Source organism: Suillus fuscotomentosus, assembly GCF_016647785.1.
Source record: "Suillus fuscotomentosus strain FC203 chromosome Unknown F5891scaffold_32, whole genome shotgun sequence".
Lineage (NCBI taxonomy): Eukaryota > Fungi > Basidiomycota > Agaricomycetes > Boletales > Suillaceae > Suillus > Suillus fuscotomentosus.
In genome coordinates, this window is record NW_024539544.1 from 25810 (window position 1) to 53054 (window position 27245).

A 27245-nucleotide genomic window follows, 5' to 3' on the forward strand; every position below is an offset into this window, starting at 1 on the left:
AGCACTGTCATTGGTGGAGAGCTCACTAGCACTGGGAAGCGTACCAGCTTGAAATAGGGGTCGCATGGTGTACTAGCCAGTTCTGGTTAATGCGAAACTATGTTTGTAGATCCGGGGCTGAACTTTGAGCCACCTCTATCTAGCGGGACACTTTGAGCCCGTCGTAACAAGCCAGAGTTTGAAGAGCTCGCAGCATTACCTAGTTCGAAAGATCGCCTATTTAATGACCGTCTGAGCCCGACGAGGATTCGGCTTCGTTATCCACGGACACGCACACCCCTATTGGCTGGTAAAGTCTGTTAGGAGAACATCCGGTCAGAGAAAGGCGCAGTGAGAAATTCAATGATCTTCGGTAGGTCGCGCCACACCGGACCGCACCCTAGTTACAGACACGAACAACAAGGTGCTCATGCACAAATGGCCAGTCACAAATTCCGACCTAGCAATTAAACCCAGCTAGGATTCATGATGGAATGAACAAGAATCGTCATCCATCAACGTCCATCCTGGATCAAGCTATAAGCAAGTTGTTCTGGCTCAAAGAATATGTGAACACGGCCGGCGCATTTGGACCCTTGCAGCCTCGCTAGTAATGGCTCCTCGCGGTAATTAAGTAAGATGTGCCAGTGGTTAGTGGTCACTGTGGCAGTTGTATTTGTTCAAGTTTGGCACAAGCTTTAGAAATCAACTAACCAAAACAACGCGTCGGTTATTACGCATAAGAAGCGTGTCACCATCCACATTACCTCAGCAGTGGCTGGCTGATAGCCGAAGATGGAACGCATTGAGACCGAATTCGAGAGGAAGAAAACTGACATATTCTCAGACACAACCCATAGAATGCCAGAGCGCCCATTCTCTGTTCAGTCAGGCAAGGGTCGAGGCCATGAAGACTTGGGGTCCTCGTTTGCTCCATCCCAACCAGTGCGAAGCAAGGCGGCCGGCAGCAAAGTCAAGCCTGCCGCGTCGCGTCCTATCACGAACAGTATGGAACATGCTCTTAGTGACAGTGATGACGAGCTGTTATTATCTGAAGGTGCTCAACCATTGGACTTAGACTTGTCACCTAAACATAAACTTGAACGCGTTGTTCGCCGCGGCAAGACAACAGTGTCGGTGCCTCAGAAATCCGGTCTTGCTCCAAACGATCATCCGTATCACCCGGATTACCCTCCTCGAAAAAATAAATTCCCCAGTTTCACGAAGATCAAGAAGGAGTCGCAGGTAGAAGAGGGTATTCCGGATTTGCCTCCATCATCATCTTTTCCCGATGCAGACGACTCTCAAGAACTATTCAGACCAATATCCGACGACAAAGCCTCTCAGACAAAGCCTGCAACCAAGCCGAAGAAAGAGATGGGCACGACCTTTGCGCGTCCGGGTCCAGGAAGGAACTCTGTATCCAGGAAGACGGCCAATTCATCACTGACTAGAGAAGGCGGACTTCCCAAGCGCGTTACTAAGGCCCGAGCTGTGAAGGCTGAGGGCTCAGTTGTTCGTGGTCGGAGTCCCGAAGCAACTCCGCGTGCTAGCGGGCAGCCTCGACCATTCCCTTTGGGTGGTCATTCCTCTGTATATGGTGGGGGCTCACGCGCTTCTGATGCTTCTCCTCCTTGGAAGAGTTCTCGAGAGCCCTCAGCAGCGAAAAAGGAAAATGCAAATATACCTACATGCAAGCCGAAGGAGAAGACAAGCGTACTACCACGTGAACCTAATGCTCCTTTCCCCGCGGGCCCTCAGCCGCAGGAGAAGACAAATGCACTGTCACGTCAACACGGCGCTCCTTTCCCTATGAGCCCTCTGGGAAAGTCAAATCTTCCGAAGCAGCAACTCCTCGGACCTACGGGATTCAGCCCCTTTCCACTATCTTCGCACAATTCGAAGCCAGGCCTCGCTCACTCAGAGACACTTGGAAACTTCCCTGTGCCTTCCCCATTGGCTTCCCCAGTGCAACAACCCTCGCGGGATAAGGGGAAGAGACGTGCACTAACTTCTGATCAGGACGAAGACGACGGTGAAATTGCTATAAACCACCGCGATACTGTACGGACCAATGTGGCCCTTAGACCCTTCCCCGTGAGCTCAACCAAAATCAAAACTTGCACATCGGCGTAGCCCTCAGTCGTCTTCGGAGAGCATGAAGTCCAAGCGAGCTTCGGATGATAGCGATGGAGAGCACGGGCGAAGAGCCAAGAGACACAAAGAAGAAAAATTAAGGTAAATCTTCTTCATGATCGTTGCACTTCCTGTCTCAATGGCTGAATCTTAACAAGGCTGACTCAGGGTGCAGATGAATACCTGGATGAGGACTCGTGTAGGTCTTTCTTTTCATCCAGTATTCTTCATTTAACACTTGAACACCCTATACGTGCAGTTGAAACAGACAGAATGCTTGATCCTTCTACACTTTGCCCGTACTGTGATGAACCACTGCCGCGTAATCCAACTCCACAACTGATGAATCTTTTGTCGGCTGCGAAGCGGAAGTCATACCCAGACCCGCGTCCTCGAAATTCTCGCGGGCTTAAGGCTCCTCTAGGAATTTACATCGCAGCTTGTCAGCGACATCACTTCGAAACGCACTCCTTGCCTGAAGCTATGGAGAAGGGATGGCCACAAAGTATCGACTTCAAGAAGGTACCGAAGAGGATTGAGAGGATGAGGGGCGCGCTTGAAGCTATAATCAGCGATTGCCGCATCCACAATGACAATGAGGATTCTGTGGACGATGATGTCAAGGGTCCTCGAGCACGAAGTGACTTCTGGAGAGAAATCAAGAAGCAAATTAAGAAACAAGGCAGTCGAACGGTTACTGGTGTGAAGGGCCAGTTTACCAATTTTGAAAAGACTCAGCCTGGATAGTAAGTGCATTCGATTCTCGTCAGTCTGTGTGTACTAAATGGTGTCCTAGCTATGGTGAACTCGGCTTGTTGATCATACATCAAACGCTCTACAATCTCTTCCCCTTGTCATCATTTGAACCTTCCTCGATAGCCCCTCTCACACCTGCGGAGTTCATTCAGCTCGTACTGATCCCCGAAACTGCAGTAGGGCTCATCATGCAAGACCTTTGTCTCGACAGGGACGACGCAATTGTGACCCTCCGTGAAAGCTCGCAGTATGGTGTTGCCATGTTCCCCGATACTGGTTTTGGTAAGGGCGCGGCAACCGGTGATGATGATGACGATGAGGGTGTTGCGGATCGCATTGTTATGGAACGTGCCAAAGCCAGAAGGTTGGAGCTTGAAGAAGAAGAGAAGCTTGAGGAGCAGATGTGGAAAGAGGAGCAGGAGAAGCGTAAGTGCGCAGCCCAGATGGAGAGGAAAGAGAAAGCTCGCCAGCGGGCAGAGCAACTGAAGAAATCGAAGGAGCTTGCGCGGCATTCCTCTCATGAAGTTAGCGAAGCGAGCGAGTCGGCAACCCGACGCAGGCCGTTGACGAACACTGTGAAACCTGGGTCAGGAACAACTACGGACTCCGGGACCGACGACATGTCTGTGTATAGTTCGACGAGCCGGCGATCTATGCGCTCTAGGACAGGCGCTAGGATGATATACCGCACCACTTCTGCCAAGTCTGATTCTTCCAACATGCAGATTTCAGATGACAACACCATAGAGATCATGGACGAAAACGAACAGCCCCGAGTCAGACGGCCAACCACGCATGCAGTTCTTAGTGCCAATGACATTGGCCAACACTCTGATGCTGCATCGTCGTCGAAAACAAAAACTCGCACCAGGCGGTCGAAGAATCCCAAAGGCAACGATCATGACGCAGATGTGGATGTCGGCAATACGCCTTTGAATCCTGTTCCCGAGATTGACGAAGAATCTACTCCGCGACCACATAGGTCGAAATTTCCAACTGTACTACGCCCGCACCCTACTTTATTTGGAGGTACAACTGCAATTAAACTTCCTCTCCAAGTTGCTAGATCAAGAACAACAACAAGGTACTCCTCATTTCCCTTCCCCTTCACTCGTCTTTGTTCTAAACATGTGCCGTCTTTCTTTCGCAGTGCCACGTCGGACGAGTGGCGTAACAATCTCATGCCTGGTGCTTCTGAAGCTGAGGAATCGGATGACTTGCAAGTAATCCAATCGTCCCTGGACAGTCCTGATTGGCTACTCCGTTCAACGTCGTCGTCGTCATCATCATCGCCGTAACGGCAGTAATATTGCACCGTCACTGACTATCTCTTGCAAGGCTACATAGTATTAATTTTCATTGACAAGTTCGATGCCTTTTTGATGTGCATTGCAATCACCGATTGGACCAGTTTCACGTAATTACTTACTGCCATACATTCACGATTACCAGTATGTACAAAGTCTTACCTAGAGATCCATCCATAGTAACAATACTAAAATACTTAGATTTATATAATACATTGCACAGCCACCCTCACTCTAGTACTATAGTACTTCCAACAAACTTGAAGATGCATAATCTCCCTGTCGAGCTTCAGCTTCAAGTTGCCAGCTTCTTAGATGTGGAGACGATCCTTTCTCTGCGCAAGGCACCCCCTTTTCTTTGTGCGTACAGGCGTGAACTGAAGCCAAGCATTACAGACGTCCACATCCTTGTTTCAATTCACCCATGACCGCAGCTTATGGCTCACTTTAATATCTCGGATGTCCCATGTCCTTCCGCGGTCGCTTTCTGAGTCAGAAACTGCGACACTGTCGACTTTGCAGTTGGAACGCCTGATCAAAACTGCAATGCACGTCGAGCAAGTATGGCTGTTGCCAAGAAAGGACACTTTTCTTATCAAGGAACGATGTGATTCAGATGACATTGAGAACTCGATTCCTCGTGTCCGATACCTAGCATTCGTCTCCGACCACCATTTGTTGTCCTTGGGCTCTGAGGGGAAAATCAATTTGTGGAAAATCAACAATGTTTTCGCACCTTTTGCTGCAGAGCTTTTTGTCACCTATGCTTCTTCGACGTGGTATCCTTGTGCATATCATTTGAATACAGCTGGCTCTGTACTTGCTATTGCATTGACTCATGTCGAACTGTCAGTTATCATTTCTTATGAGTCTCTAGCTCCAACGAATGTTGATTTCTAGCGTTGCTGCGAGAGTTTTAACCATCTCTCTCGATACCAGTGGTTCGTCGGAATCAGGACCTCCAGTTCTAGTCACTCGGGGAGAATTTTCAATCTTTCCACCACAAGTCATCAGAGCGATCGATGCCGACTTGGAGCTCGCCTTACTTTCTAACACTGCTTTATCCTTCGAAGTTGTGAACTGGAGAACTAAAGCTCAGGCTACAGTAGCCCTTCGCGCTAATGATCCTGGAGATTTAGTGAGTCAAGTCAAATGGAATGACCTATTCAGCTGAAAATTTGCCTTTTTTTTGTAGTGGAATGGTATTACCGCCATGCGGATATGTGGGCCGTATATCCTAGTCTTTAGAATGCACACCGTCGAGGCATATCCTCTCCCCTCGCATTTATCTTCTGGAGTTGGAGAGCGCTCTGATATTTTACCCCAACTCACATTCAGATTCCCACACACCATGACATATCGCCGTGTATCCCTCACAAAAACGACATGTATCAATGACGATGAATCCGAGATTTATGGGCTATCCGCGCTTGCAAACGATCTATTCCATGGGATATTTCTTTTCTATGTGGAGTTAACAGTGCGTCCCTTGCCATCATTGTCAGTCTCGCCTTTGGGTGTCCGACCCATGGCAATCGCTTCGCCACAATTTATCGCGGCGCCGCTGCCTGAAGATTTACCGCCACCACTGGTGCCTCCGGTCCCGTTTGGAACTGTACATGACGCGAGGACATTTGTATCAGCTTGGGCATTGGGAGACTACGGAAAACGCGGGATCTGGGTAGCAAGGTCCCGGACCAGCATGATCCGTACCGTCGTGGCATTTACAAATCCTCGAGACGTTAGTAATACATCAGAAGAAGCCCGAGTCTGGAGTAGTGGTTCACTACAAGCAAACGTCGACTCGGAAAGGCCAGGGTTAATTAACGGCCAAGTGGTTCATGATATACCGTTACAAGGTTGGTCTTGATGAGACTCATTTGCACAGCCGAGGACTTACATTGACCCGAAAGATGACATCACAGTGTGCGCTGTCTCAGACACTACGGGAAGAATGGCGCTTGGATCTTGGGCAGGGTCAATAACTATATTGTAAATTTCTTACTCTTATTCTCCAATTTACACATGCGTAGATGTGACACTATGATCTGGCATTCCCCTCTACCAAGAGTGTCCACAATAACTGTAACTCATCGTCCATAGAATCTAAACAAACATTAAATAAACAAGTATAGCCGTCCGCTATCATGCTGCCAGTTCCGAGCTCAGACACAAATCACTTCGCATGGAGGCCTCAGGACTATTTTTCAGCGTCAAAGCTACAGGATGAGGTTCAACTGCAGCAAACATCTCCACTGCGGATTACCGTTCTCCAAGGGACGCTCTCATGTTAAGGTTTGCAAAGAGGATGTTGCATACAAAGAGCAGATGGAGATAACCTTTTATCGGAGAGCTACTAGCTGTTCGTCGCGCGTCTGGGGTCAGCTCGGTTGACTTGTGCTTCAGATTCTAGATTATTACTACACCCTTCGGAATGTGCGGATCAAAACAGACCTGCCCATCTTCCCACAGATTGTATTAGAGAAGACTAGTTATCATGAAGGGTATCATCGACACCTAAGTTTGTCAATCCCATTTCATAGGTACATTCGCATTCGAGGCTGCGTGGAACCGTACGTCGATGGCAACACTAAGAGACGGAACAATAACGTGGCAGAGCGTATGATTGATAAGCGGTAATGATCTCCAAGTACAGGTAGGCACAGTGTCCATGTGGATAAGATGCGTCATCGAAGGGTATTGCGTCATAGGCTACATCATATGCTGCGTCAGTGCTGCAGTAAGCCTATCAGGCTGACGCTGCGGCTCTTTTCGAGGCTTGTTCTTTGTTCCTTCTAAGTTGTTCGACATAGATGAACGTCACGATGATAGTATCCATCATGTGAGCCACTTCAGGAGATACTTCCAACGTGGCTTTACGTTTCCTTCCTATAATTCCTAGAGTCGCTCTATGAAAGCGAGCGACCTCTGTCCGAGGCTTATCGTCCCGCGAGAGCTAGAATCCAAGTCGTCATCATGATGAGAGAAACAGAGGCATCAGCATCAATGAAGCGGAAGTGTACTCACAACTACCACTCTGGCCTTGAGGTCCCAGCGATAGGGACGACCATCTGGTCCTGTGAAGACGCGCTTCCTGCCAGAATTTCATGACGACTCAGACTTCCTAGAAGGACGCTATGTACTCACCGATCCCATAGGCCTTTCTTCGGTATGAACTCCGTCGTCTTTACTTCAGTTCCATGGTAACGGAATTTTGAGGAAACAAATGTGTGCCACTCAATCTCTCCTAAGACATCGAACTGGTCGCGCATATGTTCCTGGTTATCATTTGGCTTGATTTTCTGAATGGTCGTGGTGCGGGTGCCTAGTCTGAACGGAGTGTCTGTTTTGTAAATGGCTTGTCCTTGCTCGTTGGTGATGACGGTATTGCGAACACGTTCAGTGGAGAGAGTGAGCAAAATCATTGTGGGTTATCTCTAATGCGTATCGTTGAGTGCTTCACACGCTGCAATATGATATTCATGTGAAGCGAATTTGGCTCACCTGTGTTGCCCAGCTAGTAAACCTTATTATTAGGGCTGTTCAATTCTTGGCAAGATATTTTTAGAAGGTCCGCAACGCTGCCGAGAGCATGCCGACGCAGCCACCGTAACCCGATGTGTGCAGCGCATCAACACAGGCTGGTACTGCATCTTGCATTGACATGGCAAGCCTAACTCCTCATGCACATGGGGCTCGCGGTTATGCTGGACGACAATGACGATGACCTCAATGGGCTCGACAACCTTGATGATGATTATCTGTCTGCGATGGCATGGCTCATGGCAGCACTCATATATCGATCTCTTGAAGTATCTATTACTGGTGCCGGTGATGGTTCACAGGGAGGACGAGTCTGGACGACCGTACAATCAGCCCACGTTTCCCCTATTCAAACAAAACTTACCTGGGCTGCTAGTGGTGGCTGCATCGAACGACTTTTGATGGTCAACAGAACAGAGTGGGTATTGACGGATGCCGGGTGTCCAGATGTGCGTGCTCAAATGACGGTGTATTACTGCAATTGACTCAATCCAGCGCTAAGAGTCATTTGGAAATGATGGAGCATCGTGAAAATGCTGCGCCACTGCCGCGGTGTTCCTAAATGGTGTCGGTGAGTGCGCATTAACTAATACACTTACTGCTAATCACTGGAACCTCCCAGTACTTGTCCTCCAAACGAGCCATGGACTCGAGCGTGCTCTGATTCCTTGTATGTATATCCACGCTCCCAGAGTCACGGTCAGGCAATATCATCGAGATTCACAGTACTCCCGGTCTGCAAGTCAGGTCTCCCATATATTGTTTCAACAACGCCGGCCCACTATCTTCCTTGTTACTAAACAATCGTTCATATTGGATTGTAATTTGATTCCTCCGCATCCAACATTATTTTTATTTCTTTTTAATGAGTGACTGCGTAATTGCGGGCATTTGTCTCAAGCCTAACGCGGTTGATGGCATCTTTCTTCGCGTTCTTGGTCCTCCATGGGACGTTTTTACCTGTCGCTCCTGAGGTCCTGATGCCTGTTGCTCGACATAGTTGCTGAACCTGGCCCGCGCTAAGCTGATTTTCATGTAACTAGACCGTTTCGACAGTCATATAGCAAAGTTGAAGTGACTCTGCTAGTGCAGCGTTTTCGTCAATCAGGCTTGCGGGCGTGCATTGATCTAAATCTATCATGGATAAGGATTATGTGTAGAATTGCGTGTGCCAGAGTTGATGCGCGGACTCTAATTGGAACCATCTCAAGAGTATGACCATGACCCTCTGACTCATGCAAAGAGCATCTTCAGACCCCCATCTATTTTTTATGGCGACACACAATCCACTTCTGCTCTTCAGCATGACCAAGGTACCAATACTTAGGATCATAGTTACGGCTCGAGGTAAGGGTTCACCGCCGCTGGCGAAAGGAATGATTGAGTACAACGAGCAGATGGAGATAACCTTTTATCGGAGAGCTACCAGCTGCTCGTCACGCGTCTGGGGCCAGCTCCGTTGACTTTTGCTTCAGATTATAATTCGTCAACTGACCCTATGTTAGACATCTCGGTTGGCTCTAAGGGGAAAAGGCTTACCATGATCAAGTCGCAAATAGGTTGTCCAGAGCATGTTCGAGACAGCCAGGAGTATGAGCTGCCAGATAACTTTCAACGTGCTGGGAAAGTGGACTCGCCAGTGCAGGAAATTAATAGAGCGAATGCAATGAGCATCTTCAGACCCTTGTCTATCTTTATGGCAATGGCCAAAAGAATTATTCATGATTGATTTAGATAGCATAACACCCTCCGGAATGCACAGATCAAAACAGACCTGCTCACCTTCCCACAGATTGTATTAATGCTTGTAAGAAAAGACTAGTCATCTTAAAGGGGATCGATCATAGCACGACACCTAAGTTTGTCGATCCCATTTCATAGGCATTCGAGGCTGCGTGGAACCGTACGTCGACGGTAATATTGAGAGACGGAACAGTAACGTGGAAGAGCGTATGATTGATAAGCGGTGAAGAGGAGATGATAATCGAGTACGGGTAGGTCGAGCTTCATATAAGTATCTATATCGTGCATGGTGTCCAATCAGCGATGTAGATAAGACGCATCATCGAAGGGTGTTACGTCACAGGCTGCATTATATGCTGCGTCAGCAATGTGGTAAACATCACGCTGCGGCTGCTCTGGCTTGTTCTTCGTCCCTCCTGAGTTGCTCGACATAGATGAACGTCGTGATAACAGTATCCATCATATGAGCCACTTCAGGAGATACTTCCAACGTGGCTTTACGTTTCCTTCCTATAATTCCTAGAGTCGCTCTATGAGAGCGAGCAACCTCTGTCCGAGGCGCATCGTCCCGCGAGAGCTAGAATCCAAGTCGTCATCATGATGAGAGAAACAGAGGCATCAGCATCAATGAAGCGGAAGTGTACTCACAACTACCACGCTGGACTTGAGGTCCCAGCGATAGGGACGGCCATCTGGTCCTGTGAAGACGCGCTTCCTGCCAGAATTGTATGACGACTCGGATTTCCTAGAAGGACGCTATGTACTCACCGACCCCATAGGCCTTTCTTCGGTATGAACACATCCGCCTTCACTTCAGTTCCATGGGAACGAAACTTTGAGGAAACAAATGTGTGCCACTCGATCTCTCCTAAGACATCGAACTGGTCAAACATATGATCCCGGTTGTCGTTTGGCTTGATTTTCTGAATGGTCGTGGTGCGGGTGCCTAGTCTGAACGGAGTGTCTGTCTTGTAAATAGCTTGTCCTTGCTCGTTGGTGATGACAGTATTGCGAACATGTTCAGTGGAGAGAGTGAGCAAAATCATTGTGGGTATCTTATAGGTATCGTTGAGTGCTTCACACGCTGCAATATGATATTTATGTGAAGCGAATGTGGCTCACCTGTGGTGCCCGGTAGTAAACCTTAATATTAGGGCTGTTCAATTCTTGCCAAGCTGAATTCAGTTGATATTTTTAAAAGTTCCGCAACGCTGCCAAGAGCATGCCGACGCAGCCACTGACGTGTGCGGCGCATCAACACAGGCTGAACGTTAAGTTCAAGCACTGATCTTGCATTGACATGGCAAGCCTAACTCCTCATGCACATGGGGCTCGCGGTTGTGCTGGATAACAATGACGATGACCTCAATGAGCTCCACAACGATGATGACCTTGGTGATGATTATTTGTCTGTGATGGCATTGCTCATGGTAGCACCCAGATATCGATCCCTTGAAGTATCTATTACTGGTGCCGGTGATGGTTCACAAGGACGACCATACAATCAGTCCAAGTTTCCCCTATTTCAAACAAAACTTACCTGGGCTGCTAGCGGTGGGTGCATCGAACGACTTTTGATGGTCAAACAGAACAAAGTGGGTATTGACAGATGCCGGGTGTCCAGATGGGCGTGCCGATGCGTGCACAAATGACGGTGTATCACTGTAGTCGACTCAATCCAGCGCTAAGAGTCATTTGGAAATGTTAGGGCCCTGCTGCGCCACTGTTGCGACTGCTGCGGCAACTGCCGCGACCACTGCTGCGGTTGTTCCTAAGTGCGCATTATGTAACCAATACACTTACTGCTAATCACAGTACTTGTCCTCCAGACGAGCCATGGACTCGAGCGTGCTCCGATTCTTTATATATGGGCAATTTATTTTGTCGCAGGTGATCCTGACGAGCATGTGCCCTGGATAAATTTGTTTAGTATTCTCTAATCATGTATAACCATCTCACAATATTCTAGAATTTTATATGGAGATCTGACGAGCCTTCTATGCCTCTCGCACCAATAAGTTGCCCATAGGACGAGATCTGCTTCGAAATATATGTGGCAGTATGTGTTATGTTTGGGGGAATCCACATTTATCATGGATAAGGATTTCGTGCAGAATTGCATGTGCTAGAGTCGATGTGCGGACTCTTGGGACCATGATCCAACAGGGAATGCAAAGAGCATCTTCAGACCCCTGTCTATTTTGTATGGCGACGCAATAAAGAAAAACAATCTACTTCTGCTCTCCAGCATGCATATCCTGGACCAGGTACCAATACTTAGGATGATAGCTACGGCTCGAGGTAAGGGCTCAAATTCACCACCGCTGGCGTAAGGAATGATTGAAATATTGATTGTTGATTCAATCATATCACTACACCTCCGGAGTGTGCGGATCAAAACAGACCTAGAGTCCTAGACTTGGCCAGATTTTGAACATCTTCCCACAGATCGTATTAATACTGGTAAGTAAGCTTAGTTATCATAAAGGGTATCAATCATAACACGACACTTCAATTTCTCAATCCCATTTGATAGCGTGCATTCGCATTCGAGACTGCGGCTCTTCTCGAGGCTTCTTCTTTGTCTTTCCTGAGTTGCTCCACATAGATGAACGTCATGATGACAGTATCCATCATATGAGCCACTTCAGGGGATACTTCCAACGTGGCTTTACGTTTCCTTCCTATAATTCCTAGAGTCGCTCTATGAAAGCGAGCGACCTCTGTCCGAGGCTTATCGTCTCGCGAGAGCTAGAATCCGAGTCATCATCATCATGAGAAAAACAGAGGCATCAGCATCAAAGAAATGGAAGTGTACTCACAACTACCACTTTGGACGTGAGGTCCCAGCGATAGGGACGGCCATCTGGTCCTGTGAAGACACGCTTCCTGCCAGAATTTCATGACGACTCGGATTTCCTAGAAGGACGCTATGTACTCACCGACCCCATAGGCCTCTCTTCGGTATAAACACCTCCGTCTTCACTTCAGTTCCATGGGATCGAAACTTCGAGGAAACAAATGTGTGCCACTCGATCTCTCCTAAGACATCGAACTGGTCGCGCATATGTTCCTGGTTATCGTTTGGCCTGATTTTCTGAATGGTCGTGGTGCGAGTGCCAACTAGTCTGGACGGAGTGGCTGTCTTGTAAATAACTTGTCCTTGCTCGTTGGTGATGACGGTATTGCGAACATGTTCAGTGGAGAGAGTGAGCAAAATCATTGTGGGTATCTAATGCGTATCGTTGAGTGCCTCACGCGCTGCAATATTTATGTGGCTCACCTAAGTTGCCCAGCTAATAAGCCTTATTATTAGGGTTGTTGAACTCTCGGGCTCAGCTCATGAGCTGAGCCCAGCTGAATTCAGTTGATATTTTAAAAGGTCCGCAACGCTGCCGAGAGCATGCCGACGCAGCCACCGTAACCCGATGTGTGCAGCGCATCAACACAGGGTGAACTTCAAGCACATCTTGCATCGACATGGCAAGCCTAACTCCTCATCCACACGGGGCTCGCGGTTATGCTGGACGACGACGACGACGACCTCAATGAGCTTGATAATGATTATCTGTCTGATTGCTCATGGCAGCTCGCACACATCGATCCCTTGAAGTGTCTATTACTGGTGCTGGTGATGGTTCACAAGGACCATACAATTAGCCCACGTTTTTACTATTCAAACAAAACTTACCTGGGCCGCGAGCGGTGGGTGCATAGAACGACTTTTGATGGTCAACAGAACAGATTGGGTATTGACGAATGCCTGGTGTCCAGATGGGCGTGCCGATGCATGCTCAAATGACGGTGTATTACTGTAATCGACTCAATCCCGTAGCTCGTAATGTACAGTGTGCACTGTGCTAACAGTGATTTGGAAAATGATGCTTTGTATTAGTCAGCGACTCCCAATGATGTTTTGGTACATACTATTACTATCTCATGTAGCCAAAATTCAATATGCTACAGTCATGCACAAGTACTGTCAGATGTGCGACGCATAATCTGAGCGACAACCTACTCCGAAGCTATAGCTCTGCGCCATCTGCACAAGCAAAGCTCGTCAAACAATCTCTGCGCAATCTTCTCCGAGAGACAGCTCAGCCTGTGGCGGTAGTCACGTCAACCCTACCAGACCATGAAACTGCACCACGAAGTGATCCGTCCATACAATACCAGAAAAAAGCACCGTCAATCTTTCATGGCGCTACATTGTCGTCTTTCACGTCCATCGCGCTCGATCCGCATCCGCTTGTCGCATTCTCTCTCCGCGTCCCTTCACGGATGGCTCTGGCTCTAAATGGCCACGCATCAAAGCCCCAAATGCAAATGTCGTCCCATATGGTCGTCAACATCCTTTCTGCTGCACAACCCCATATTGCACAATTGTTCTCCCGTCCAGATCTGCACCCCTTTTCGAATTCGGAGGTGCAGTGGACGCAGTCTGCAGATGGTCTCCCAGTGATCAAAGGTGCTTTAGGCGCGCTCTCCTGCGCTGTGGTCGGTCGGTCATTGCCCTTGAGTGATACGCGGTGGTTGCATTCGAGCATGGAGGAGTGGGAAACGGAGGTGCAGCAAGTAGAAGGCGGCAGTGGGTTGGCTTCAGAGCTATTCATCGCACGTGTTTTACGTGTGGAGGATGTCCAAGAGCCGGAGGGTCAGTTCAAGAATGACAAATTATGGACGTTACCTTTACTCTATCACCGAAGAGCCTACACCACTGTGGGCAAGATACCAAACCCATGACTCATCTCGAATATGTTCGACAATAATCGATGATCTGTCGGCATCCACTCGTAACTCAGAGTTCATCAATCCATCAGGTCTCTCCCACTGAAATGAATGAAACACATGATATCACGTAGATCTCCGGAAGTCTATGACTAGAAACCAATTCACCCAGTATCGCCCGCATCGTGTGTGGGGTGGGTGACGATGGATATACACGCGCTCTAATTGTAATCACGCGTTCCAAGGTGCGACATCCTCCACACCCAGCTAACGTCGAGCCCAGACCCAATTGCGACTACAAGGAGAACAACAAGTATTTTACCGATCCACTGGGGCGAACCATGATGGGTGATGCAGGAAACACCGTGTAGAAGATGCACGCGCGAGGGATCAGTATGAGTGCATCCGCACTGCTGTTACAAACTTGAGCACCACCGGAACGCCATGACGGAGATATGAGCCCAGAACCATAGCTCCAGCATCCGCGAGTTGCTACACCTGAGATCATTTGCAATGGCGAGCGTACCTCCAGGATAGGATGAGAGTACTGGCCCATCGTTGGTGCCACCATCAGCAAAATATCCTTAAGCCTGCAATGCAACGAACGTGGTGTCATTATCCTCAAGAGCGGTATATGGGCAAAGGCATTGTCAGTGGGACGCCGATATAATTTGTAAGACCGGCAGTTCATGTGTCGTTGCTAATCCTTGCCGTGGCTTGTGATCCATGCGGTGTATCGGCAACAACTGAAGAACACGATCACTTCCACCGACTGTGACAATGAAAAGTGTAAGTCCCTCGCCGTCAAGTCGCATCGACCTTTGCGTTTCGGGTCCTGTCGTCGGGTCCTTCGTCTTGCTGGATTTAATTCATGGGTCCGTGTCCCGTTAGCGGTGTACTCCAGGTATATGTTAATCTCTCATGTGGTATCACTTGCAGCTGATTTATAGTCCCTCCCCACACAGTAATATCATCACCACAGTAGGCGTTCTGTATCTGTCTGCATCCATACGATTATTCCACACTGCACACGTCAATTCTATTCTCTGTATCGCTCGTTCCACATGCTGTGCCCTCTAGCTCATATTTGACACAGCGATGAAGAGAGGCGGCCTCCTCGGTCCTTGGGGCATGAAGTGGACAGGTAACCCGCATAGGGTCAGTTTGTAATTTCATTAAGATCCATCATCAAGATCACCACCGACCTCAGCATTCTCCCCATCATCAGTATTCTGTCAGTCCCGTTTCTTGCCACAGTTGCTCAAATCCTCATGTCACGATGGTGTTGTAGGTACATTTCTTGGTGACTTTTCCTCTCGGTACTCTCATTCTCGATGTTTCTCTTTACTACAGGGATTCATCGAGGCGCAGCTGGCCCACAGACCTAGCCTTTGTCTTAATCGTTGGTTGTGTGAGTTTTACCTTGGACGTTGTGAAGGACCACCATCCAACATGTCTTCTCATCCCTTTTTATTGTGTATAATATATATTCATATGGCTATGGCCGACAGTGGCGTTGACCCTACACCTATTTATGGCTCCTCGGACTGCTTACGGAACTGTTCATACAGTTGTCCACCACGCGTAGCTCAAAAGTTCTTTCAGCCTACTATACTAGTGGCACCAGCTCATCGAAGGCAGCTTCTCGAAGGACCCTTTGGGTTCTAATCCATTTATTTTGGTAACGTGCTGTTTACAGCACGATACAATTTGTTCGGCTTCAGTACCTTTTCCATTCTAGTTTGATCCGGCAGATGATGATATTTGGCAGCGTCCCTCTTTAGCCAATTTGGTATCTTCCATCTCGCTCTCACACCGTTGATTTATTTTTGTACTCCAGCAGGCAGATCTGGAAAATCCTAATTGAAGCTCCTCCGCATCTGACAGTTCTCTGAATCCCATATGGCAATACAACCAATAGCAAGCGTCTAGGTGAATGGCATATAATTCGTATTAACATCGTTCCAGGTTCTTTTAACGTGCACGTCTCTCTGGCCTTGCAAAATGGGAATACACCCTCCAGCAGTGCTACGCAGCTTACGAAATCTCTCATGTTACAATTGCTGAAATTGAACACGGACGGCTTTCGATCTTTGGATGTGGGGCCGAACATGCGACAGCTAGGGCTACTTATGATCTTAGGATTCGGATGTCCAGTGGATGATGCAGCTTACTCCGGATCAGCTGGCGGAACCGTTCAGGGGCCTTATGGGTTATTTCCCACAAATTTTCCGCGATTTGGGCATTTCTTGATACCTCACAAGTTAATATCGGCACTTCAGGGATTTGACATTGAGTCCAATTAGATATTCATGTATGCACGTACATTACTTGTCTGCAGAACTAGGCCGGATCAAAAAACCATAAGTCGGACCACAAACTTTCCACGTTTAAACTTCCGACGGTCGCGATCAATGCTGCGCTGCCTGCAAGATATTCGGACATTGAAATTCAAACATTCCGCTGTCATGTTTTCTTGTTTTGTTTCTGCGTGCAACGTTGCTTCTGCTCATGTTATATTCTGCTGATGGCCTGCAGCTCCCCTTGTTGCTCCCATAATCTGATTTTTACACCTATTACACTCTTCATTTGATGACTTGCTATGACGCCTCGCTAAGTGCCAATTTGTGTGATATACTGTACGCTAGTTTCCGATGGCATGTTCTGCACATCTGACTACCTAGTATCTCGCCACCGAAATCGAGCAGGTGCCCGATATTAGTACTTGTTCGTGTGCTGTATTCGGCTGACGTGCTGCTCCGGTTAAATTTCTTTCATCTTTCCCTCAAGTTCCTGCGCCTTACAAACCCATATTATACAGGGCCACGGTCAGCATGCTGTAAAACAGACCGAAATGAACAACATGTCTTATACAACCCGTTCTGGTAGCTCAAATTATATATAATACCTTCGAGTCTCTCCACCGTTTGAGTCAGCGGTGGGCCTATAATCAGCTTGATCGCTTCGAGTCATTGCCGCGCAGAAAATAAGCTCGTTACCGCATATCAGCTCCCCCCCCCGGCCAAGTGACAGCCGTAAGGGTACCCCACCGTGATCAGCAAGCTCTCAGAAACTAGTCTACCCGCATCAAGTTAACACTGCAGCTACAAGATCCAGATACTCACTCAGCATGTATCGTACCGAATTACGTGTTGTTGGTTCGGAATGTACAAATGGAGCCCGAGCATAACGTAGCACTAGTGAACGAAGCATGTGCATTGACAGGATACCTCCTCTTAGCCTTCATACGATATACGCAGTATGAGTAACGTACCGCACCGCACGATGAGTAAATTCCTGACAGTGGCATATTCGCCACGGTCACGGTAGCGCACCTTGAGCGGGTAATTCCATTGAGGTAACTGTAAGTGCCGAGCTAGAAGCTCGAGAACTTGCAACCCGTCAGGCCTTCAAAGCTTCAGGAGCTGAAATTTCGTTTTGCAGCACTACGTCGTGCACCAAAACAACTTCAGAGCTCTCGAGAATATGATATGAGCCAGACATCGTTATGTAATCGTAGCGTCGTGGAGATTTAAGTTTCGTGGTACCAAGCGCCGGCTATTAACCTTGCCTTACACTCGGACTAGTCACTCAGAGTTGTAGCAGGATGTTTTCGTCAAAACTTTTTCGTAACATCAACAATATCCGTATACCCTACAGAGTCCACGTTACACCATGCACTAAATTGACATCTAGAAGGGTTTCACAAACTGCTTGTCTTTCCTTTGGAACTACACGATCAAAATCGTCCGTGCACCCAAACACGCCTCGGGCAAACTTGTCGGTTTCGCCATCCTCGGAGCAGATTAAGGATGATCATCCGATCCAAGAGGCTCGCTTAGGCATCATTTTTACCTGTACAGCGGAAGCATGCTCTCATCGTTCTTCGCACACCTTTACGAAGCGTGCATACGAACGTGGTATTGTCATTGTCCAATGCCCTGGATGCAAAAATAGGTGCGGGCCCATCGATTTCGTTGCTGCTAAATCTCACAGCCTATATTTTCCCCGTCAGGCATCTCATCGCGGATAATCTCGGTTGGTTCAAGGATAGCACAGAGGATGGAAAACTCAGAAATATCGAGGATCTCCTTAAAGCTCGCGGCGAAACCGTCCAAAAAGGCTCCTTGGATGCTAATGGTGTAGTAGAATATGCTGATATTGAAGTTGGTAGAAAGTAGATGAACTTTGAAAGCACTCCTAGTACTCGGTGTGTCTGCCCCAAAGCTGCTTTTGCAGCTCTAGCTAACGGCCTGAGTATACTCCGCTCTCCTGAGGGCCAACATCATTCCTGTTGATATCGCACCTGGCGTGATCTCCGTCCTGTTACATTTACTATTCGGAACAATGATACTCGCCTTCGACCCTCACTGTGACACTACGCGGTTTGTGACTAAGGCGAACGACGAAAATATTGCCGGGGTTATATGACAACTGTATGGTTGCATTTCCATGCGTTTGTCCTCACGGCTCAACGCACATTGACGCTGATGCCCGTTGACTCGTAAATTGTGTGCTAGACTTCATAATGATGCTACGGCTATACAGTCCTCCAAGAGCCGGGAAGCCTTCTCCGAGTATGCACTACGAAACCGAACAAACAAACACGGCATTCGATTGCGTCAATGGCCTAAACGACCCTAGGATGATCGATCTCAATAGATTCGCCGAACACGTAACATGCACCCCCACCCCGAAACCTCACAGATGAAGCAACCATTTTCGAATATGACAATTCCGCCACCGGAGTGACGGTGCCAGTTCTCTTCAAAAGCCAACGTTCTCAATGGTCGTAACAAGGGCCCATTCCGCATAGCCAGCCCGTCGGTGCAGTCTTCTCCAATTTCAGTTATGGGCACGGACAATGCCCCTGAAAACATGTCCCCGATGCTGCTCAATGTGCCCATCAGTCCGGTGAAGACTCTATCCCTTGGGACCCTTCCCAACGCCAACAAGTCTGCCTCGACCATAGGCTCACCTACAGACTCGGTTTATGCTGCGTCGACCATAGTCTCCCCCACAGATTCGTTCTATGTCAGTATTACCACTTTTCTGCTCATCCGTCCGTTACATTAACATCAATACTGCTAGGTGGAGTTTCGATGTGGAGACCCGAGGAATCCAATCAACTACTCATGGACGCGAAAATGGTGCATTACCCTGTTCGTCTGTGCATTCAATGGGATCACTTGTAAGGCTTATGAATCCCCCCAAAATATTACTGGTTGATCGGCATCCTTAGCCCCTGCGACTCCATCATTTGCTATGGGTTACGATTCCATGATACGGGATCTTAACTGCACGCGCTTTCAAGCTACTGTTGCATACTGTCTTTATTCTCTAGGTTTTGGTATTGTTCCTCTCTTCACGTCCGCACTGAGTGAGGTATGAAATGACAGCAAGGTTGTCGATCAGCGCTTATGGCTTCCTACAGGAAATTGGGAGGAGGCCAATTTACTTGGTGTCGGTATTTCTTGGGGCTATGTGCAACGTGCTTGCTGCTTTGTGTGTGCCGCAGTTCTGGCTTCTTGTGGACTGGATTGACAATTGATGAACTGTAGCTCCGATAATATCCAGACTGTTATGGTTGCGCGTATCTTGGGCGGTGCTTTTGCTTCGACCGGTGCAATACTGGTGGGTGGAACGATTGCCGATATATGGGGACCTGAGGAGTACGTGATTGCGTTTTTCGTGGCCCTGCATTCACTTTATACTTTATATTCCAGGCGCAGCCTGCCTATGGCTGTTTTCTCCATGGTGAGCATGGTTACCACTGGTTTGGGGTCGATCATCTCTGCTTGGCTGGAATTGAACCCTCATCTCCAATGGAGATGGATCCAGAGGATTCAAGCGATGTACGTATATCTTTTTCTGAATTATAATACGTTTCAATAACAATCAACGCAGTGTTCAGGGGACCTACTTCCTTCTTAGCCTAATTATAATGGAGGAGACCCGATCGCAAATTATCCTTCGACGCATAGCCAAGAAACTCTGTAAGGAAACTGGGGACGATCGGTACCGCGTCCGGGGAGAGGAGACACGGCCGAAATTGAGTGCCATGATTAAGATGTCGTGTACTCGGCCAATCAGTACGTCATTTGATGATTGCTATGCAAGGTGGTGCTGATGGTGGTTAGTGTTTGTTCTCACTGAACCCATCGTGACTAGTATATGCGTCTGTAGCCTTTCCCGTCGTATTTCGTTGTTTCTGAAGTTCTCTCCACAGATTTGGGTCTTTTTCATGTCTGGTGTGCTCTACGTCCAGATCGGGTATGCAAATATGTTATTTCCAGCGAGGACCTGCCACTAAGTAATGCGAGCAGATCCGTGTCCGGGGTTTTCAAGCATATATATCACTTCAACGTCGGGCAGAGTGGATTAGTGTTCATTACCGTCGTGTAAGTGTCTTGATGTTGAGCGTTTGACCCTCTCACCTAATTCGTCCTCGCAGTGTGGGAAGTATACTGGGACTCCTTGCCAACTTCTACCAGGATGTGCTGTACCGGTGAGTCAATTGTAACAATAAAATTATGCACCGCACCCAACCGATCTGTTTAGGAAATGCGTATCTCGGAGGGGCCCTGAAGCAAGGCTATACATCGCTTGTTTAGTAGCACTCTTGCTGCCTACCTCGATATTCATCTATGCATGGACAGCGGATTCTCGCATCTTCTGGATGTGGCCTGTTGTCGGCTTATCGGTGTGTTTATCATTTCGATGTATACGAGGGTCGGGAATGCTCATCAGGCACCACTTTAACCAGATCTTCATGTTTTGTTCATTTGTTTCATATCAGGTGGTTTTCATTTATCTGGCAGACTGGTAAGTACTTCGTACCATCTCCACTGTAATCTGTGTTTCACATTTTCTGCTCATGCAGCTATGGTCCAATGGCGTCTTCTGCTTTGGCGGGCCAGGGTTTAGCTCGTACGTTGTCACCTCATATTTTGTATGCGCGTGCTGAGCAACCATAGGTAACATGGGTAGCTTTGGATTCCCTCTCTTCTCTCACATAATGTTCAAGAAGCTCACATACAAATGGGCCAACACTATCTTTGGTGGTGTCGCAGTCCTCCTCATTCCAGTCCCTTTCGTGAGTTTTTCGACATGTCTCGGTACTTCATTACTAACCCACCCCCGAAGATTCTTTTCTTGTATGGACCCTCGCTTCGAAAACGGAGTACAATGTGCAGCCAGCTAATGCAAGATGAAGAAAACCCAGAACAGCTTGAATTTCCTAAATCCCAACTGAACTAGGCTCGGGTTGATTCGTGTATGAGCTTCCGATTCATAGTCTATCACGTTCCTTACTCGCGATGTCGATCTCAAGGCACAATGGTGCAAACAGCCTCTCATTCGTTTTTTTTGGACTCGATTTACAGAGTATTATAATTCCAGCATCTACTTGTAATCTCCGCAACAGACGAGGATTATCCTCATACATTCATTTAGAAGGGCAGTTTTCTTTTCCACGACTACTTTCATTTATAGCATATATATTATTCTACGACTCCACAATCTTTGTTACTGTTCTCATTTGCCTGACTTCATTCCTTGTTATTTTTCTTATTTTCTGCATAACACTCATCATGTCCTGGTAAGATATATGTGAAGGAAAATGGATCTGACGAGATTAGATGTCAGTTCCGTGTAGCTACAGTGTATGTCACTAAGGGACAGCAACTCTCCCCAGGCCGCAATTTTGATCCATATGTGCTTAGATTGAAATTTTGATAGGAAACTTAGACAAAAGGAGCGTAAATCTAAATTTCCGAAATTTCGCCTGATTACGTAATTGTTCACTTTTGCTGTCGAATGCCTCCTCCTACCAAAAGACAGAAGCAAGCGAAGCAGCAGTATGCTTCATCATCGAGGTGCTTTGACAATGGGCTGATAGAAGATGTTTTTGAAGTCTTTCTGGACCCAGATTATGTGCCTGTCTCAGATGCCGAAAGTGAAGCAGACTCCGAGTCCGACTTTAATGGAGCATTGTCATTCAGTCTCATAGATGGCAATATAGGAGAGGTATCAGATAATGAAAGCGAGTCGGATGATGAAGCAGCTATGGAGATTGTGGTCGAGGCTGAAGAGACAGTGGATTATGCAGAGGGGTGTGCACGGAGGGCAGCAGTATCTGCTCAAAAATTCTGGGCGAACATTATGAGTTCAGTGAGTAATATCAATCAGTGCACTGATATACATCGAAAATTTGATCAGGATGTGTTTTCAGGGGATACGAAGCCAGTGAAACTGCCCAAACGCTCGATGCCAACATACAGTGGCACAGCACGAACATCTACCTATCTTCGAAAGAGAAAAATGAGAGAGGGTGCAAAAAACAATATGACAATCACCTCTTTCTGGGCCCGTCGACTAATCGCGGAGTCGGCCGTCAGATGCCGCATACCCAAATAGGAAACTCCGACACGCTCCGCTCGAAATTCACTTTTGGCTAGCGAAAATTTTGAAACTTAAGTTTTTTGAAAAAGTATTCTGATAGACTTACTATACTACTCTAACATAGCACATTTGTTAGGTTTTTGAGACGAACGAGGTATTTCTGAAGGTGTAGATAGAATTACAAGTTTTGATGTCGGTAGTTGCCGCTTTTGAGTGACATACACTGTATTGTCCTTGTGACACGTGACCACTCCTCGATCGATTTGCTTTACGTTGACTTTGATTGGGAATGTTCGCGTTTCATTGGTAGTTGAACGTTGAACCCCAGTGAAAATCGACAAGAATGACGTAGATACGTGTAGATATAGATCGAAAAAAATATGAGGGAATGAAATTTTTCGTTATGTTTCGACCTCTTTAGAAAAGTGGGACTTTTCGAGACGAAAAACGATAGAGACCGAAACGAGCTTCGATACGATTTTAGTTGGTTTTAGATGGGTTTTAGATGCAAACATGTGCTGAAAATGTTCCAATTAGATGAGATGAATAGGTATCTAATGCCATTGAATGATGTATCTATAGGTATCGCTATGGTTAGGTAGTGGTATCGCTGCGCCCGCGCCCGCCTCCGCCATCCCGACATCCCGCCATCCCGCGCCCGCCATCCCGCCTCGTATCCATCCGCTACTCCTCATCTGCATCATCGCCGGCGCCGTTCCTTTCAGTGGGTCCAGCCGAGCCGAGCTATAAGGCAAATCATTGTTAGTATGAAGATACTCGTGGATATCATGAAAACCACGCACCTGTAGAGCCGCTTTGTGCTTGTATACCTTCAATAATAGTGCTAGTCAGTAGATAAATGACATCAATACAAAAACGACATACCTCTTTGTCAGTCTTCGATAGACTGTTCCAGTAGGTTGCAAAGACGCTTGCCGGTTCTTTCTGATGGCCGTTCGATTGCCATTCGAGGGCACAAAGATTCCTATAATAATAATAGTGTTAGCCTTACTTGCTGTGACCGCAATAGATAAATCTTACCGCGCCGTGATCTTCGAGCTCACACGCATGGGCTTTGTGCTCGGCTGATGCTTCTTTGCAGGTTGGGCCTTCGAGTTGATTGCACCGGGAATGGGCTCCGTGGGGGTCGCTACCAGGAGTTCCATCTTGACAGCGAGGGAAGCTGCGTTGGTATCCGATGGGTCATTGGATGGAGGGGTGATGATAGTCGGCTCGGCGCTAGTCGTTCCAGAAGTGGCAGAGTCGATGGAGGCAGGAGCTTTCTTTGGGATTGGCTTGGGGCGAGGTTTGAAGACAAGATTAGAACTAAATTAATAGTATCAGTAGAATGTAATGAGCAATAGAGCGATCACTTACAGAGGATTGTTGACCTCCACAGTAATCACTTCCTTCTCTTTTCCTTTGTCGGTACGGGGAGGTGGGGTTGGTTCACGTTCTGGTGATGCGTGTCGCGGGATTTCGTTCTCAGTGCGGGGTGAGGCAGGTGGCATAATCTACAACAATTAATAAGTAAAATGGAAGGAAAATTTGACTTACCGGTGCAATATACAAATCATTATCAGGGCCAGTTAAAAGAGGTGAAGGTGAGAGGTCCTCCACTTCGACTCGTTGTCTTTTCAACGCTGGTTCTGCAACAGGGTCGATATCAACGTTAACTCGTTTATGAGAAGTTGAAGATGAGGAAGGAGGGGTAGCCGCAGGTGTTGAAGAAGATGAGGAAGGGGGGGTAACAGCAGGTGTCGCAGATGGTGAGGAAGAAGGAGGGGTAATGTTGTTGTCATCGTCGGCAGTCTCTATGTCTTCGGACTTGACATGACCGCTAGTTTGTTTCTTGACGACGTGGTAGTTGTACCATTGGGAATAGTTGTCGATCATTAATTTCATAGCTTTCCAATTGTCAGCGCATAGACGGAGTTCAATGTAATGTTTGCGTAGCATGTGAATAAGCCAATGTAGGACTTTGAGCGATGCTTGGCCGATGGATTCGGGCGCGAGACCTTGAGATTCGAGTTGTCGAAAACATGACAGCATGAAAAGACGGATGGTTTTTGCCCGTTGTGCAGACACCGGCTGGCCAACTTGGTCTTGCAGGTAGGTACATGCTACATTGATGCCTCGTGCCATGCGTGTGGCTCCTCGCTTTTTCCCAGAGGATCCAGGATTGGCTGATGTACTTGACGGCATGTTCTCCTGCCAGTCTTTCTTCGTCCATGATCTGACCAGTGGGTAATCAATTGCGTTGAGGTCATGATCAGAATCTTCACGAGCGACGTCCAGAAGAGTAGGTTTTCGATCCGCAGTACTGTCACTTGCAACCGACAAAGAAGAACTTGATGCAGTCGAGCTGGCAGAACCTCGACTGTTAACAAGTATGGTCCTGAGAGAAGATATACCATGACATCATTGATCGCATCAGCAAACACGGTGCGCATATATGCGCATGATATGACTGGAACTTACTGCAATGTTTCGCATTTTGTGTTCAGACACAAGTTTTCATTGACGAGTTGTGTTTTCTCCGACTGGAGAAAGGCGACTGTGTGCTGGAGTTCCGATATCTCTCGCCTCAATTGTGAGATCATGTTGACGTCAGGATCATTGGGAGATAAACGACCCTGATCAAGAAGAGCCCAGAGCCCTTCGGGCAACATGGTAGACTAATGACACGTGTATCTCATTAATGTAACAAGTTCTCTATCATAGAACTCACGGTATTATTGGTATCGCAATCACGCCGGGTATTTTGAAAATTATGTGAGCTGCCGGAATTAAGTTGTGAATTAAAAGAATGTTGTGGAGAAATTTGAGACATGAGGAGATTGGCGTATCCTGTCGGTGAAGTCGTTGTGTCAGGCATAATGATGGTATGATGAGAAGGGGCGCTGCAGTACAAGTCAAGAAAGGAAACTTCGGACTAAGTCCAATTCATTCTATAGTATCATCAATTCATCCTACATCCACTCAACGAGTTTTAGATATGTCTTTTGATCAGGATAATGATGGCTACGATGCTGATACTAGGTATGTTCTCCATCACTTCTAACACTGTTATCACTAATGTATCTTAGCATATCTTTTTCAGACAGTCGTTCCAGCACACCAAAGATGACACCCTCGGATGATATGTTTGTCAACCCAGCATACTGGCATGCGCATCCAGAGAAAGAACACTTGATCAGACAGCAACTGTTGTGAGTCACTATTATATGATTATATCTCGGTTCAACAACTTATATTGAAGGCATCACCCAAATACTATGCCTCCCTGGCCTGACGAGCCCGAAAGCGACCCACCCGAGCCAACACTGCAGCAAGTCTTCACCCCTCCTCGTGTGGATGATCCTGAAAGTGTTACTGAGCCCGAAAGCGACCCACCCGAGCCAACACTGCAGAAAGTCATCACCCCTCCTCGTGTGGATGATCCTGAAAGCATCACCGAGCCCGAAAGCGACCCACCTGAGCCAACACCACAGCAAGTCATCACCCCTCCTCATGTGGACGATCCTGAAAGCATCACCGAGCCCGAAAGCGACCCACCTGAGCCAACACCACAGCAAGTCATCACCCCTCCTTGTGTGAACGATCCTGACAGCGTCACCGAGCCTGAAAGCGACCCACCTGAGCCAATGGCACACTCGTCCACTATCACCCGACCAGTTCTCTCCATGCCCAAAAGTAATATGAAGTCTATATTTGCAACGCCAAGCCCACCACCGCCTGGATCAATTTACTGGAAGTATGTGTCGAAGGAGGAGGATGAAGCATGGTACGATTGATCGCGTACAGACAAGAATTTTCTTGTGGTTCGTGCAATGAAACGAGAACTTGAAGAAGCTCTTTAGTGATGCAGTAGTCAGATAAATAAACATGCTTGCATCTCGTATAAAAAAGTAATTGAACTCATTCTTCGTCAAGAATACCCTCCTCTTCCACACCACTCATTCTTATAATGTCCAACCCTGGTCGTTCCACGAGGTAGAAAAGAACGCCATCAATACCCGGAAAATTATGAGGAATCATAGCCACCACAGACTGTATAGTATGAACCTCGACAAGTTTCAATGAAGCGTCTCCACGATAACAACAGGCAAAGACCGTTTGCGACGAGTTTTCAAATAGATCTGTGTGCGGCTGGCTGAATTCAGATACGAAAGCAAAGGTCTTCTCTTCGTCGTGAAGCATCATATTGAAATAAAATAAGACTTCGGCAACAGTGGTCTTGCCGTCAATCAATAACTTTAGTGTACGTGTCAATGTATAATACTAATAGAGTGACCATGAAAAACATACCTTCACATTGCGTGCCATTCTTGGTTGCTTGGACATAGCATTTTCCTTCCATGCAGACCGTGCAACTTGCCCATTTGGAAGGCGAAGACGAGCCCATCGAGTGATGAGAGGGGCGGAGGTAACATGAACATTGTTGTCGGACAGGTAGCGAAGTAGTACTTGGGCCTCACAGGGACGTACTGCGTGAGCTGTCCTCTCTCTTCGCCGCAGCAGTAAATATCCCTGGCCGATATCCAACGAGCCCTTCGGGGAAGCATTATCCGATGGTTCGATTGTTGGTATGATAGCCTTGATGGCATTGACTTGACAACGACGGGCAGCACGTTGAGAGAGATTAGC

The 27245-nt window shown here is 47.5% G+C and overlaps 10 protein-coding genes across 10 annotated transcripts; 6 read left to right on the forward strand and 4 right to left on the reverse strand.

The window, feature by feature from the left end:
• The first annotated feature begins 726 nt into the window (after positions 1 to 726).
• Positions 727 to 4390, forward strand: F5891DRAFT_1038342 (RTC4-like domain-containing protein). The gene is made up of 6 exons (XM_041361889.1): positions 727 to 2111; positions 2137 to 2217; positions 2274 to 2314; positions 2375 to 2861; positions 2912 to 3955; positions 4022 to 4390. Exons 1-6 carry the CDS (start codon positions 775 to 777, stop codon positions 4167 to 4169), a joined length of 3138 nt encoding a protein of 1045 aa, XP_041225019.1. The 5' UTR covers positions 727 to 774; the 3' UTR covers positions 4170 to 4390.
• A 34-nt stretch (positions 4391 to 4424) lies between these two features.
• F5891DRAFT_399261 (uncharacterized protein) lies at positions 4425 to 6289 on the forward strand. Its single transcript, XM_041371692.1, has 5 exons — positions 4425 to 4517; positions 4575 to 5026; positions 5079 to 5316; positions 5374 to 6037; positions 6092 to 6289. Exons 1-5 carry the CDS (start codon positions 4494 to 4496, stop codon positions 6172 to 6174), a joined length of 1461 nt encoding a protein of 486 aa, XP_041225020.1. The 5' UTR covers positions 4425 to 4493; the 3' UTR covers positions 6175 to 6289.
• Positions 6290 to 6927: 638 nt separating this feature from the next.
• Positions 6928 to 7603, reverse strand: F5891DRAFT_953778 (uncharacterized protein; the record flags this gene model as incomplete). The annotated part of the gene is made up of 3 exons (XM_041375208.1): positions 6928 to 7134; positions 7206 to 7272; positions 7326 to 7603. The coding sequence occupies 3 exons, from the start codon at positions 7601 to 7603 to the stop codon at positions 6928 to 6930; spliced, it is 552 nt and encodes a 183-aa protein (XP_041225021.1).
• Positions 7604 to 9843: 2240 nt separating this feature from the next.
• F5891DRAFT_1189567 (uncharacterized protein) lies at positions 9844 to 10510 on the reverse strand (the record flags this gene model as incomplete). Its single annotated transcript, XM_041367187.1, has 3 exons — positions 9844 to 10041; positions 10113 to 10179; positions 10233 to 10510. The coding sequence occupies 3 exons, from the start codon at positions 10508 to 10510 to the stop codon at positions 9844 to 9846; spliced, it is 543 nt and encodes a 180-aa protein (XP_041225022.1).
• A 1270-nt stretch (positions 10511 to 11780) lies between these two features.
• Positions 11781 to 12789, reverse strand: F5891DRAFT_398806 (uncharacterized protein). The gene is made up of 3 exons (XM_041371690.1): positions 12407 to 12789; positions 12287 to 12353; positions 11781 to 12215 (listed from the first exon to the last, which is right to left on the reverse strand). Exons 1-3 carry the CDS (start codon positions 12685 to 12687, stop codon positions 11976 to 11978), a joined length of 588 nt encoding a protein of 195 aa, XP_041225023.1. The 5' UTR covers positions 12688 to 12789; the 3' UTR covers positions 11781 to 11975.
• A 582-nt stretch (positions 12790 to 13371) lies between these two features.
• Positions 13372 to 14347, forward strand: F5891DRAFT_398778 (flavin reductase like domain-containing protein). Its single transcript, XM_041371689.1, has one exon. The coding sequence runs from the start codon at positions 13422 to 13424 to the stop codon at positions 14205 to 14207; it is 786 nt and encodes a 261-aa protein (XP_041225024.1). The 5' UTR covers positions 13372 to 13421; the 3' UTR covers positions 14208 to 14347.
• A 3452-nt stretch (positions 14348 to 17799) lies between these two features.
• F5891DRAFT_953625 (DNL zinc finger-domain-containing protein) lies at positions 17800 to 18373 on the forward strand (the record flags this gene model as incomplete). Its single annotated transcript, XM_041375196.1, has 2 exons — positions 17800 to 18149; positions 18208 to 18373. 2 exons carry the CDS (start codon positions 17800 to 17802, stop codon positions 18371 to 18373), a joined length of 516 nt encoding a protein of 171 aa, XP_041225025.1.
• Positions 18374 to 18708: 335 nt separating this feature from the next.
• On the forward strand, positions 18709 to 21468 carry F5891DRAFT_1233092 (major facilitator superfamily domain-containing protein). The gene is made up of 16 exons (XM_041369598.1): positions 18709 to 19226; positions 19284 to 19383; positions 19435 to 19577; positions 19627 to 19697; positions 19754 to 19864; positions 19919 to 20047; positions 20100 to 20284; positions 20333 to 20370; positions 20422 to 20465; positions 20519 to 20593; positions 20647 to 20700; positions 20754 to 20895; positions 20959 to 21017; positions 21076 to 21122; positions 21170 to 21288; positions 21339 to 21468. Exons 1-16 carry the CDS (start codon positions 19044 to 19046, stop codon positions 21450 to 21452), a joined length of 1614 nt encoding a protein of 537 aa, XP_041225026.1. The 5' UTR covers positions 18709 to 19043; the 3' UTR covers positions 21453 to 21468.
• Positions 21469 to 21850: 382 nt separating this feature from the next.
• On the forward strand, positions 21851 to 22824 carry F5891DRAFT_1038380 (uncharacterized protein). Its single transcript, XM_041361890.1, has one exon. It carries the CDS (start codon positions 22011 to 22013, stop codon positions 22608 to 22610), a length of 600 nt encoding a protein of 199 aa, XP_041225027.1. The 5' UTR covers positions 21851 to 22010; the 3' UTR covers positions 22611 to 22824.
• Positions 22825 to 23279: 455 nt separating this feature from the next.
• Positions 23280 to 25473, reverse strand: F5891DRAFT_1189573 (uncharacterized protein; the record flags this gene model as incomplete). The annotated part of the gene is made up of 8 exons (XM_041367188.1): positions 23280 to 23339; positions 23399 to 23425; positions 23481 to 23580; positions 23637 to 23921; positions 23973 to 24109; positions 24153 to 24993; positions 25077 to 25273; positions 25327 to 25473. 8 exons carry the CDS (start codon positions 25471 to 25473, stop codon positions 23280 to 23282), a joined length of 1794 nt encoding a protein of 597 aa, XP_041225028.1.
• Between the last annotated feature and the right edge of the window lie 1772 nt (positions 25474 to 27245).